This window comes from Amblyraja radiata, chromosome 2 (assembly GCF_010909765.2).
Source record: "Amblyraja radiata isolate CabotCenter1 chromosome 2, sAmbRad1.1.pri, whole genome shotgun sequence".
Classification (NCBI taxonomy): Eukaryota; Metazoa; Chordata; class Chondrichthyes; order Rajiformes; family Rajidae; genus Amblyraja; species Amblyraja radiata.
In genome coordinates this window covers 61,205,516-61,218,986 of record NC_045957.1, presented here as the reverse complement: position 1 = coordinate 61,218,986, position 13,471 = coordinate 61,205,516, and the positions used below count along the sequence as shown (strand labels likewise).

The 13,471-nt window shown below is 39.6% G+C and overlaps 1 protein-coding gene across 1 annotated transcript in view; it reads right to left on the bottom strand.

Moving 5' to 3' along the window:
• Positions 1-8,158: 8,158 nt before the first annotated feature.
• hibadh (3-hydroxyisobutyrate dehydrogenase) overlaps positions 8,159-13,471 on the bottom strand; it is a 115,348-nt gene continuing 110,035 nt past the window's right edge. Inside the window, exons 7-8 of the mRNA XM_033047518.1 lie at positions 11,103-11,259; positions 8,159-8,823 (exon numbers count right to left, since the gene is read on the bottom strand). Coding sequence (XP_032903409.1) covers positions 8,665-8,823; positions 11,103-11,259 — 316 coding nt within the window. The 3' untranslated portion in view covers positions 8,159-8,664. The remainder of the gene's footprint in view (positions 8,824-11,102; positions 11,260-13,471) is intronic.

Sequence of the window (13,471 nt, the reverse complement as noted above, 5' to 3'; positions counted from 1 at the left end):
CTGATGCAGCCTATGTATGAATCTTGTCTGCAGGACTGCTATCTTATTGTTTTTCTTAAATTATATTTAAGAAGTATATGGCTTCTGTTTTATAATTCTCCAAAGTTAGCTTGTTCAAGGTTAGCAACACAACAGCACAAGACATAGTGCCTTTGCCCGATAATATCATCTATCAAAATGTAAATTACTCATTTTTTGGTGTATCAAAGTTTGGTGTATCAAGAGTTTTGCATGATTTCCTTGAGGAGTATATAACTTCTTGAGTGAGAATGTTATTGCTTTAACGTGTGTGAATATCTGAGATTTAGCACATTACATGAGGTGTGGAAATTTGTGAGTGAATGGCACAGAAAAGAGGGTGTAGAGTGAGTGAGTTTAAAGACTGTTACTTGTTTGTGGAACCAGTTCTGGGTGAATGTTGAATTAATCATATAATTAAGATGAAATAGGATGTTATTGAATGAGCTTGCTCATTTACATGATAAATCTTTGTAGAGTCTCATGTGTTTTAAAAGGTAGTGTCTCTTTAAGAAGTTGCAGCTGTATGGGCGGTGAGCATGGGACAAAGTTATTTTATTTTCCTTTGCTCTTTGAACCTGTATTGGCTATCTATATGGAAATTAACTGTGTTGATCAGCTTTGAGGTGCTCCCGTATTGATTGTTATCGAGGATGACACATTTCCACCAATACGGACAGACTGTGGTCTGTGAATGAGGAAGTCGAGGATCCAATCGTAGTGGGATGTGCAGAGACCCAGATCTGAGAGCTTGGTAACCAGCTTGGAGGGGATGATGGTATTAAATGCCTGACATATGAGTTCTTGTTGTCCAAGTGGTCCAGAGCGTAGTGGAGAGCCAGTGAGATCACATCCACCGTTGATCTGATGTGGCGGTAAGCGAACTGCAGTGGGTCCAGGCTTTTGTCGAGGTATGAGTTGATTTGCGCCATGATCAGCCTCTTAAAGCACTGTCACCACAGACACTAGTGCCATTGGTTGATAGTCATTGAGGCACGTCACCTTACTCTTTTAAAGCAGGTGGGAACCTCAGACCTCAGAAGTGAGAAGTTGAAAATGTCTGTAAAAACTCCAATCAGTTGGTCCGCCACAGGTTTTTAAAACACGACCGGGTATACCATCAGGTCCAAGCTCTTTCCGAGGGTTTACCCCTCTGAAGGATCTTCTGACATCGGCCTCTGTGAATGTGACCGAAATACCATCATGGCGAATGGGGGCTCGAGAAGGCACATCAGTGTTCTCCCTATCAAAGCGTGCGTAAAACGCATTGAGCTCGTCAGGGAGTGATGCTTCGCTGACATTTGAGCTGCCTCCTGATTTTGCCTTGTAGGAGGTGATTGCATTCAAGCCCCACCACAGTTGCCGAACATCCGTCTCATCCTCCAGCTTGGAGCAGAAGTCCCTTTTGGGCTTTTTGATGACCTTACCAAGGTCGTATCTGGACTTCTTGTAGACCTCTGTACCTCCAGACCTGAATGCCCAGAATCTGGTCTTTTGCTGGAGAAATGCACCATTCTTCCAACCTAGCATTAATAAGGATTATTCACTCTAGGCAACTAAATACATCGTCTGAATACAAAAGTATGATTTGTTGCATAGTGCCTGCCACTCTGCTGTGGATGTATTTATTCCATTTCCTTTCTGTTTTGAGATTGATTCAGAAACATAGAATCAATTAAAGTTTATAACACAGAGGAAGATCATTTCGCCCATCGGGCCCATGCCAGTCAAAAAGGAGCTACCTGAGCTTAGCTCACCTTCCTGCCCCGTCAGTAACTTGCTTTATACGTCCGTTTTGAACAGAGTTTCACTTGGGTGCATCTCCTGCTGGCTCCATCCATTAATCTCCGTGGCAAATCTGCTTTTACAATGATATACTCAGTGACCGGTCTGGATGGAGTCCCTGGATGCATTCTGAAATCATATTCTATCCACAGGCTAGGGAGTTTGACAACATCTTCAACCTTTTACTTCAGCAGCCTATCTCTCCTGTTCCTATCTGAATTCGAAGAAACTTCCATCAGCCCAGTCCCCAAGATAGGTAAAGTGCCCTATGCCAGTGACTACTGCTCAGTAGCTCTGAGATCGACCACGATTAAGTGATTTGTAAGATTGGTTAACACCCATGTCTGTGCCAATCCTCCGGACAATCTAGTCCCCTTGCAATTTGCAACATGAAAAAGACATCTATAGAGGATGCCAGCTCCTTTTTACTACAATAAGCTCTGGATCACCTTGCAGTAAGAATACCTATGTCAGGATTCTATTGACTACATTTCTGCCTTCAACACCATAATACTGAATAAGCTCATCCCCTAAATTCTGGACATTGGTCTTGGAGCCTCCATCTGCAACTGACTTTGGGACTTCTTAACTGGCAGACATGAGGCGGTTATAATTTGTCATGACATTTCCCTCACCCTGACCTTCAACACTGGTGCCTCACAAGGTTGAATGCTCAGCCCCTTGCTCTACTCTTGTACACACATATGTGTGATCAGATTAAGTGTCTATTTAATTTTTCAGTTTGCAGATGATAGCACTATTGTTAGCCGGATCAACAATGAGAAAAGGGTTGAGAACTAGGGCACCAGGACAACAACCTAGCCCCTAATGTCATCAGGGCAAAAGAGTTAGTTGTTGATCGAACGAAGCGAAGGGGTGAACACAACCCTGTCATCACCGATGGGTCTGCTGTAGAGATAATCAACAGCTTCAAGTTTCTACGCAAACATCACCAGTAACCAAACCCGGTCTCACACTAATTTGATGATCAACAAAATGTATTTACTTTCTTATCTGTCTGAGAAAATTTGGCATGTCACAAACATTCTCTTAAAATTTCTACAGATGCGCTATGAAAAGTATTCTGATGGGATGCATCTCAGACTGGTATTACAACTGCTCTCCTCTTGACCGTTGAAACCTGCAGAAAGTGCATTACAGTCCGATCCACCACAGGCTTGTTCATCACTTCCTTCCATCCAGTCCATCTTCACATGCGTTGCATCAGGAGGGCTGGAATTATCACCAAAGATGCCTGCTATCCTGGCCATTTCCTTTTCTCTCTTCTAGCCTCCGGGAGAAGATACAGCAGTTTGAAAGTTTGGACATCTAGACGCAAGAAAAGCTTTTCCCCCCCACCGTTGCCCTGAAACAATCTCCTTTTTAACATCCCCTTGCTGGAAGTGCTGCTACATATTCCTACTCTTAACTCTACCTCATTCAGTTATTCCATTATTGTATTGAATATTTTCTGCACTATTTCTGATTGCATTGCAACCGTGCACTAGACTATTGCTTTGCATTCATCATATTATTTATTATAATATTTATCATTATTTATGTATGCTGTTTACTCTGTACGTTTCATGTGAATTTTTAATTTCATTGGGCCCTGATGTACAATACCCTCCATAATATTTGGGACAAAGACCCATCATTTATTTATTTGCCTCTGTACTCCACAATTTGAGATTTGTAATAGAAAAAAATCACACATGGTTAAAGTGCATATTGTCAGATTTTAATAAAGGCCATTTTTATACATTTTGGTTTCACCATGTAGAAATTACAGTAGTATTTATACATAGTTCCCCCATTTCAGGGCACCATAATGTTTGGGACACATGGCTTCACAGGTGTTTGTAATTGCTCATGTGTGTTTAATTGCCTCCTTAATGCAGGTATAAGAGAGCTGTCAGCACCTAGTCTTTCCTCCAGTCTTTCCATCACGTTTGGAAACTTTTATTGCTGTTTATTAACATGAGGACCAAAGTTGTGCCAATGAAAGTCAAAGAAGCCATTATGAGACTGAGAAACAAGAGTAAAACTGTTAGAGACATCAACCAAACCTTAGGCTTACCAAAATCAACTGTTTGGAACATCATTAAGAAGAAAGAGAGCACTGGTGAGCTTATTAATCACAAAGGGACTGGCAGGCCAAGGAAGACCTCCACAGCTGATGACAGAAGTATTCTCTCAATATTAAAGAAAAATCCCCAAACACCTGTCCAACAGATCAGAAACACTCTTCAGGTGTCAGGTGTGGATTTGTCAATGACCACTGTCCGCAGAGACTTCATGAACAGAAATACAGAGAAATACATTAGATGGTCGGCATGGACCCAGAAGGCCTTTTCCTGTGCTATATCTGTAACTCTAAGATGACATAATGTAAGCATACAACTTAGTTTAAGCAAAACAAATCACACTCCATTATGCCTTGTGACCTTTTTCCTTCATGTTAACTTGCATCAAGAAAATGAGTGAGATTTTTCCCCACAGAAAACACACTGGAACCACTAATGACGCTGTGAGCACAGAATGGACAAATCCTAAATCCAAGCAACGATCCACAGAGTTAATTGATCAGAGTTGAGATGCTACATTTGTTCTCAGCAGGAGTGGATGCAGCCAATAATTCTGCTACTGCGTGCAACCCACTAAATGATGTGATAATCATAGTCACAAATTGATAGTGTGGAAACAGGCCCTTCAGCCCAACTTGCCCACACCGGCCAACATGTCCCAGTTATGCTAGTCCCACTTATCCGTGTTTGGTTCATATCCCTCCAAACCTGTCCTGTCCATCTCTCTATAATTGAGACTTCTGAACAGTTCACTCATAAACTAGGATATAGTCCCATTTCTCTAACCTAACTCATTACGGACATTGTACTTTTGCTCTGAAACTGTTACGCAACAATGCTGAGAACTATATACTGCAGTCTGTATCTTTCTCTTTGCTCTAGTTATTTGTACTCGAGTTTGGCTTGATAGTGTCCATGTTATTATATGACTTGATTTGAATGGATAACACACAAAGGTTCACTGTACCTTGAAACAAGTGACGATAATAAACCTAAACCTAAATGTGTCCGTGTCGGGATATGCCTATAGACATGCAAAAATGTGCATATGCAACTATGTATGTGTATATGGATATGCATGAGTGTGCATATAGGGATGCTTGCATGCGTTGGGCCAGTATGTGACATTTTCTGGTCTTGGTGACAAAGTGAATTTTAGGGTAAAAGGGGGAGAATTTTGAACAGTAAATGTATTTTCTTCTACATATCTACTGCTGGGCCAGCTATAGACAATAGAGCTGATGCAGTCTGAAGAAGGGTTTCGGCCCGAAACGTCGCCTATTTCCTTCGCTCCATAGATGCTGCTGCACCCGCTGAGTTTCTCCAGCATTTTTGTGTACCTTCGAGCTGATAAGGCAATTGTGTAATGTAAATAAATAGAAGGATGGCAACATAAACTTTTATTTTGAATTAATATGGTTTGAAAATGACACTTTGCAGCAAATCTGTTTAAACATAGAGCCCTAATGTTGCAATCATAGATCGGTACTTACTATCCACTCTGCCCTACATCCACATCCACTCAGATGTGGATGTATCTGCCTACAGACTTCTGACAAACTATTAAACAGGAACAAGACAGCAAGGTTCTTCAATCAGACAGAATAATTCTCACTGAGACACACACAGTCTAAACCAGGAATAAAAATTAAATTGAATTGAAGGATTAGTTTCAGAGATTAGAGGAGAGAACGTTAAAAAAAACAGTAAATTTAAAGAAAATCCGCAACATTGTATTCTGAAGAACTCCCATAGTTGTAAAATTACATCTTCAGTGTGAGGAGGTGTGCTTGGCAATAATTACAATTTAACGCACTGTTACAAATTCAGTAATACTTGAAAGCACAAGAACTAACTATTTCTGACATGTTCATTGGGTAACCGGTCGGTATATGTAAGCACAGCATTGCTGTGAGAAAGGAAAGTTGCTCCATCGATTAACAAGGTACTGCTTTAATGAGTCTGTGTACGAGTTCAGAAAGTACTGTTCGAATTTCTGCATTTAACTCCGTATTCGCAGATTCAGGAAGCTGTTCTTCAATTTTTTCCATGATATGAGTGCTGGTCAGCGCAGTTGGCATTCAGAATGCAATATCCATGCCATTAGGTTGGTAGTTAATAAGCTTGTACAGTAACATCTGGAAGAAGTTGCAAGTTAGTTTTGAATATGCCTCAAATGTACATACAGTGCCCTCCATAATGTTTGGGACAGAGACCCATCATTTATTTATTTGCCTCTGTACTCCACAATTTGAGATTTGTTACATTATGGTGCCCTGAAATGGGGGGGGGGGGGGGGGGCTATGTATAAACACTGCTGTCATTTCTACATTGGGAAACCAACATTTATTAAAATGGCCTTTATTAAAATCTGACAATGTGCACTTTAACCAGATGTGATTTTTTTCTATTACAAATCTCAAATTGTGGAGTACAGAGGCAAATAATTAAATGATGGGTCTTTGTCCCAAATATTATGGAGGGCACTGTACTACCCGTTCATATTTGGCTTGTGTTTGTCAAAGTGTGAATCCAATCACAATTTAATACTCTAACACTGCAATCATCCATTCAGTCAAATCAAATGGTGCTCTGCAAATTGTTGCACATTATTCACATTAATAGTTATCTTACAATAATCCTTAACGTGTTTGCTTCCTCAAATGGTGTTTGCCATTCTGAAACATCATGTATTTTATGGGATTATTTTAATATTAATTTGAATCTTGCTCAGTCAACAGAACAACTGGTATCCGTGTTTAAGCACTTTCTGAATAAGGAGAAACAGATGGTTACTTCATGATTAAGCACTGGCTGTTCAAGAAAGTTTTTTGCTAGAATAGTCAATTAATCCTAAAAGAAACAATTATTCAGCAATGTATCCACATCATTAACCAAATAGAGCCTTTCTTTAAAATAAAATCAAAAACATAATAGGGGTCTCTCCCAAACAACTTTTGAATTTTATTTGCTTTCCGATTCTAAGAATCTCCAAAATAGTTGCCCATCAAAATTCCCGAATGCTTGCACAGGAAGGAAAGCAATTTTATTTTATGGTTGGGGATGGTGATCAACTGGTTTGGATGATAAGAATAACATATCTCCCTATGTAATTTTTAGCAGGCAAGAGAAATATCAGGATGATGGAAGAACACTAAGGCACTGCTTCCACTTAACAACTTACCACTGCATGTGTGTGGAAATGTTAAGATAAGAATAACACTGCAATGATGCTCTTGCAGTGAACGAGCAAGAAGGTGCTCAGTATCAGACTCTCATGTGGATAACATCCTGCTGTCAAAGTATCCAATGCAACAGACATACGGAAGGGCATACCAAAAAGAAGTTAACAATTTCAGATGAAGGGAATATGATAACTGGTGAAATAATGTAACCATGAGATGTATGCTATTGTTACCAGATTTATGTTCAGATAACTGTAGTGTCTCTGAAAGAAAGATATACTGAAATCTAAAGAATTGGTTTCCGAGAACCCAACGGTAGGGCTTATTAATTTTGTAATAATTTGCCAAATAGAGTATATAGTAAAAAAAGTACAGAATTATAGAACACAGAAACAGACTCTCGACCCACCATGTGTATGCTAACCATTATATATCAATCCATACTAATACAATTTTCCAGCAGTTAAAGGCTTATTTTGGTTTGGCAGTTCAAGTGCTAAATTGAGTTGAGCAACATACAAACTGGTAGATGTGATAACAAAGGAGAATCTGAAACATGTAGAAGACATTTTAATCTCAAACTAGAGCTATCTATATCCCCAAATGACTTTTAATTTTCCTTTTTTGAGTCTCAAATATCTGAACTAAACATTGGGCTGCCTCAACGTGGGCAAAGTTGGTAGAGCTGCTGCTTCACTGGGTGCAAGATACCCGGGTTTGATCCTAACCTTGGGTGTTGCTTGTGTGGAGTTTGCACGTTCTCCCTGTGAGTGGGTGGATTTACTCTTGGTGCTCCGGTTTCCTTGTGCATCCCAAAGGTGCGCGGGCTTGCAGGTTAACTGACCCTAATGTGTAGGGAGCGGATGAGAAAGTGGGATAACATAGAACTAGCGTGAACGGGTGACGATGGTTGGTGTGGACACAGTGGACCAAAGGACCTATTTGCACGCTATGTCTCTAAGCTAAACACTAAACTAGTGTCCACTTGGATCTGAACACAAAACTAACATGAAAGCACAAATTAAATAGATCAAGGTTCCTGAATTGCTCCCAACAAAAACACCATTGATTGAATCCTGCACATGATTAATATAATTTTATTTCAATTTATCATTACATTTTAATTTAATATTTAAAGAAAAAATAGTAGTTATATTACATTTATAATATGTAATTGACTCTGATCAATTTATGATCCAGGGAAACAAAATTCAAAGGTAAAATGAAAATTCATTACATATCAATACTTGACATGGCATTGAAACTCAAAGTTTAAAACAAAAAGTTAATTCCTTACCTTCCCCTCTGTAACAAATCAACAGACTACATAATATGTAACAGGCTCATACCTTAAATCTTCCTGATCATCTAGTTTGCAATCCAGTTTCAAAATGTTTTTATTATCTAATCCCACAGTTAATATAGCGACTTCTGGGTGCACATTCTTTAGGAAACTTGCCAGTAACATTGGGATCATGATTTGAGGCTATTACTGTCTTTGTTACGTTAGATAACTGAAGTTAGTTGACCATTCATTGACAAACTCTCAAGACTACATTTTCCAAGATGCATTTTGAAGCGGGACTGGTTTATAAGTTTTCTTCTTCACGCAGGAACTGAAACACTGATGAGAAATCTTTCTGTGTGTAACCTCGTGCACACATCATCCTGTAAACCTGATGAGACAATGATCCCAATAGTGCAGGGGTTTTAGTGTTTGTGGCAGAGTTTTGTGCCAATCCTAGATCCTAAACAGAAGAAAATGACCGTTAAAAACCACTTATTAGCTCTGAATTTGAACTTTATTATGGCTATTCAGATCATACTTAGCTATACAATTATTATAATAAATTAAAGTTCCAGCATTTCATTTCTCAATAAGCTGTCTGGAGAAAATTACATTTAAAAATCACAAACCAAGCTTCTGAAAAGATCAGATTAGTTTTGTATGTAGGAAGGAACTGCAGATGCTAGTTTACATTGAAGATAGACACAAAATACTGGAGTAACTCAGTGGGTCAGGCAGCATCTCTGGAGTAAAGGAATATGTGACGTTTTTGGCCGAGACCATTCTTCAGACTGAGAGTCAGGGGAAAGGGAAGCTAGAGATATGAAAAGATACTGAATAAATCAGACTTGGCACCCTAAGGAGCCCACAATGGTCCACGGTTGGCTGCGAAATAGGTGATAATGAAGGGATATGAACAGTGAATCTAGTAGGACAATTAGGTTGGGGGGGGACAGAGATAGAGGGAATGCAAGGGTTACTTGAAATTAGAAAAATCAATATTCTTACCACTGGATAGTAAGTTGCCCAAGCAAAATAAGAGGTGCTGTTCCTCCAATTTACAGCACATTTGGATTTTCAGATGGGCTTTGACTAGTGCCATTCAGAGATTATGAAACGAGATTAAAGCTCACATTACTGGGGGTAATATATACTGGTGTGAATTGAAGATTATTCAATGTCAAAAAACATAGGACATTGGAATAGTCATCACTGACCATAGGATGCATAGGCAGTGACAGAAGAACATAGTTCCAGTGGTGAGTATTGCACCGAGCTGGTGAGTGGCTGCAGGGGAATGATTCTGTGACTTCTTGATATCAGTAGACTGGGGTATGTTCAAGGAGTTGGCAATGGACCTGAACAAATCTGCCACGATTGTTACCTATTGCATAAGGAAATATGTGGAGGAGTGTATTCCCAACAACACCATACACGTGTACTACAGGGTCATAAAATGTCCAGGAACGACCTTGATTAGGCCATCAGAAAAGCAAACAGACACTTTTGGTCCAAACTGGCTGCGGCAGGACTTGTACACCATCACTTCCAACAAGACAAAACCAAGTGGTTACTCAAGCAACAGCAAGGGATAACTCCCAGACAAGCATAATGCTTTCTACACTTGCTTGAAAAAGGAGAACATCAATGTACCTTCTTGGGCCCTCATTTCCCCAGCGACCTGAATCTCTGTCACCGAGGCTGATGTCAGAAAATTGTCAAAAGTTCTGCGTTGGTACATATGAGACAATTAAATACCCTCGGCTTAATAAAGATGGAAGATTGCTTTTGTCATTGGAAGCCAAAACTAGTGGTGTATCACAGAGATCAGTTCTAGGATACTTGATGTTTGTTTTAACACGAGCGACTTTCATGTGAATATAGGAAGTTTATAGATGATACAAAAATTGCAGATGTTGCTGACATTGAGGAGGGTAGTCTTAGGGCACAGATTGATGTTGATCACCTGGTAAATTAGCAGGGGAATGGCAGACAGAATTTAATCTTCGTGATGCATTTTGGAGGATGGTCTAATAAGAGTGGGACATATACCACGAATGGTAAAGCCTTTGGGAATATCGAGGAAAGGGAATGCCGTGTCTAGGTGCAAACATAACTGAAAATGGCAGCATGGTTGTTTAGAGGAGCGAAATATACGAGACGTTTGCCTTCATTAGCCCAGGTAGAGTACAGGATGGGGGAGGTCTCAGTATAACTCCATAAAAAATTGGTAGGTCAAAGACTGAATACGGAGTGCAGTTCTGGTCACCACTATGTTATGTGGTATGGAGCAAATCAGAAAGAATCAAAAATAGAAGAGTTGACACCTGAGGAATTATGTTTCTTTAAGAACGATCCCTGCTGAATAAAGAACAATTGTACACTAGATGTCAAATGAGGTGAACATAAGATTATTACATTCTTAAAGTTACTTTGTTGTTTTTCAGATGCTTGTTGTCAACACCTTGACTAGATAAATAATTATAAATAACAGTGATTGGAGGGAAGCAAGTCACATAATCTTATTGTGGACAGGATTTGATTGTCAACAATTAGCTTTAATGGTATTTTGAGGGCACCCCAAAATAAGATGGTTAAGGATGAGATTATCTGGAAACTGAGTGTAGTTTTCCTGCCTTCACTAAACAGACTGATTACAATGTGATATTTGATGATCTAAACATGACAGGAAAAAAATGGATGCTAATCGCTTCTTTATTTTTTTTAAAACAACTGTACCTTTGCCATTAAGGCTGTAGCAAATCCACCTTGGTAATCATTAGCAGAAGGCACACCATCCATCACTCCTGGTACCGGGTTGTAGGTATCACTTGACCAGCAACGACCCGAGCTCATATTCAGAATTTTCGCCAGAAGCTTCGGGTCAAGCCCCATCCTGTCAAAGGTTGCAGTTGAACAGTTTTAAGGTCAAGATTCAAGCAGGGTTGACCAGTTATCTGCTGTTTGACCCCATAAAGCCATTTGTCTCATTCTGGTAAGCGTCTTCTAAAATGATATTGCTTATATTTTGGATTTATGACATGACATTAAAGTGATTCTAACTCAGCCCAGCATATACAAATTGAACCAAGCTATTAAATACATGGTCCATAAATTTTAAAGAGGAAGTATTTTCAATGGCTTGCACAGGCTGTATATATATATGTAGTTTAAAACAAAACATGAACATAACATTCCATTTTTGTTTTACTAATTTTGTACTTTATAACATGTAGAACCCTATATCTAATGGCAATAATTCTTCCTTTTGCAATTTCTATATATGACACACACAAATTCCCATACACATCTTTATTGCCTAACTCTATCAAAGTCGTTACCTAAATTTAAATGAGTGGTCCACGTGCCATACAATTAAAAAAAAAAAAATGTTATAATAGGGGAAGCAGTTTGTCCATGCAGGGAAGCAAAGATATGTCACTTTTTTCACATATGTCTAAAAAGTTGGTGTTATATACATAAAAACTTATTCAAATTAAAACCACTGCCACCACAGTTGTGCAGGTAACTAATTTTTTTAAATTGCAAGTTTGGACATCCAATAGAGTTCTACCATGAGGCGTTGGATGGTTCAGCAAAAACTAGTTAGGAGAAAAGACTGGAATATTTTGAGAGGCAAAATAAAGTAAAATAAGAATAAAAAATATAATTATAAAATATACAGTTATTTTCTGGATGAAGGTAAAATATGCTTCCAACTCAAAATTAATTGCAACTTGATCGATGCAATTGATAAGAGAAGGTTGTGGCAAGGATGTTTCCATTAGTGGGAGAGTCTAGGACCAGAGGGCACAGCCTCAGAATAAAAGGACGCACCTTTAGAAAGGGGATTAGGAGGATGGTGAATCATTGCCACAGACGGCAGTGGAGGCCAAGTCATTGGTTGTTTTAAAGAGGAAATTGATAGGTTCTTGATTAGTAAAGGCGGCATAGGTTATGGGAAGAAAAATAGATCAGCCATGATCGAATGGCAAAACAAACTTAATGGGCTGAATGGCCTAATTCTGCCCCTATGTCTTATGATCGAATATTAAAAACAGAATATGCTGGAAATGCTCAATAGGTCAGGCCACATCAGTGGGATACATAACACAGCAAACATTCAGGTCAGAAACTCTTCGTCAGTACTGGTAAGGAGACAAAATGAATTTGCGAAGCTGCAGAGATGTGCAGGAGGAGATTCAAGATTCAAGATTCAAGAGAGTTTATTGCCATGTGTCCCTGATAGGACAATGAAATTCTTGCTTTGCTTCAGCACAACAGAACATAGTAGGCATTGACTACAAAACAGATCAGTGTGTCCATATACCATTATATAAATATATACACACATGAATAAATAAACTGATGAAGTGCAAATAACAGATAATGGGCTATTAATGTTCAGAGTTTTGTCCAAGCCAAGATTAATAGCCTGATGGCTGTGGGGAAGTAGCTATTCCTGAACCTGGTTGTTGCAGTCTTCAGGCTCCTGTCCCTTCTACCTGAAGGTAGCAGGGAGATGAGTGTGTGGCCAGGATGGTGTGGGTCCTTGATGATACTGCCAGCCTTTTTGAGGCGGCGACTGCGATAAATCCCCTCGATGGAAGGAAGGTCAGAGCCGATGATGGACTGGGCAGTGTTTACTACTTTTTTTAGTCTTTTCCTCTCCAGGGCGCTCAAGTTGCCGAACCAAGCCACGATGCAACCAGTCAGCATGCTCTCTACTGTGCACCTGTAGAAGTTAGAGAGAGTTCTCCTTGACAAACCAACTCTCCGTAATCTTCTCAGGAAGTAGAGGCGCTGATGTGCTTTCTTAATAATTGCATCAGTGTTCTCGGACCAGGAAAGATCTTCGGAGATGTGCACGCCCAGGAATTTGAAGCTCTTGACCCTTTCAACCATCGACCCGTTGATATAAACGGGACTGTGGGTCCCCATCCTACTCCTTCCAAAGTCCACAATCAGTTCCTTGGTTTTGCTGGTGTTGAAGGCCTGGTTATTGCGCTGGCACCATATGGACAGTCGCACGATCTCTCTTCTATACTCTGACTCATCCCCGTCAGTGATACGTCCCACAACAGTGGTGTCGTCAGCGAACTTGATGA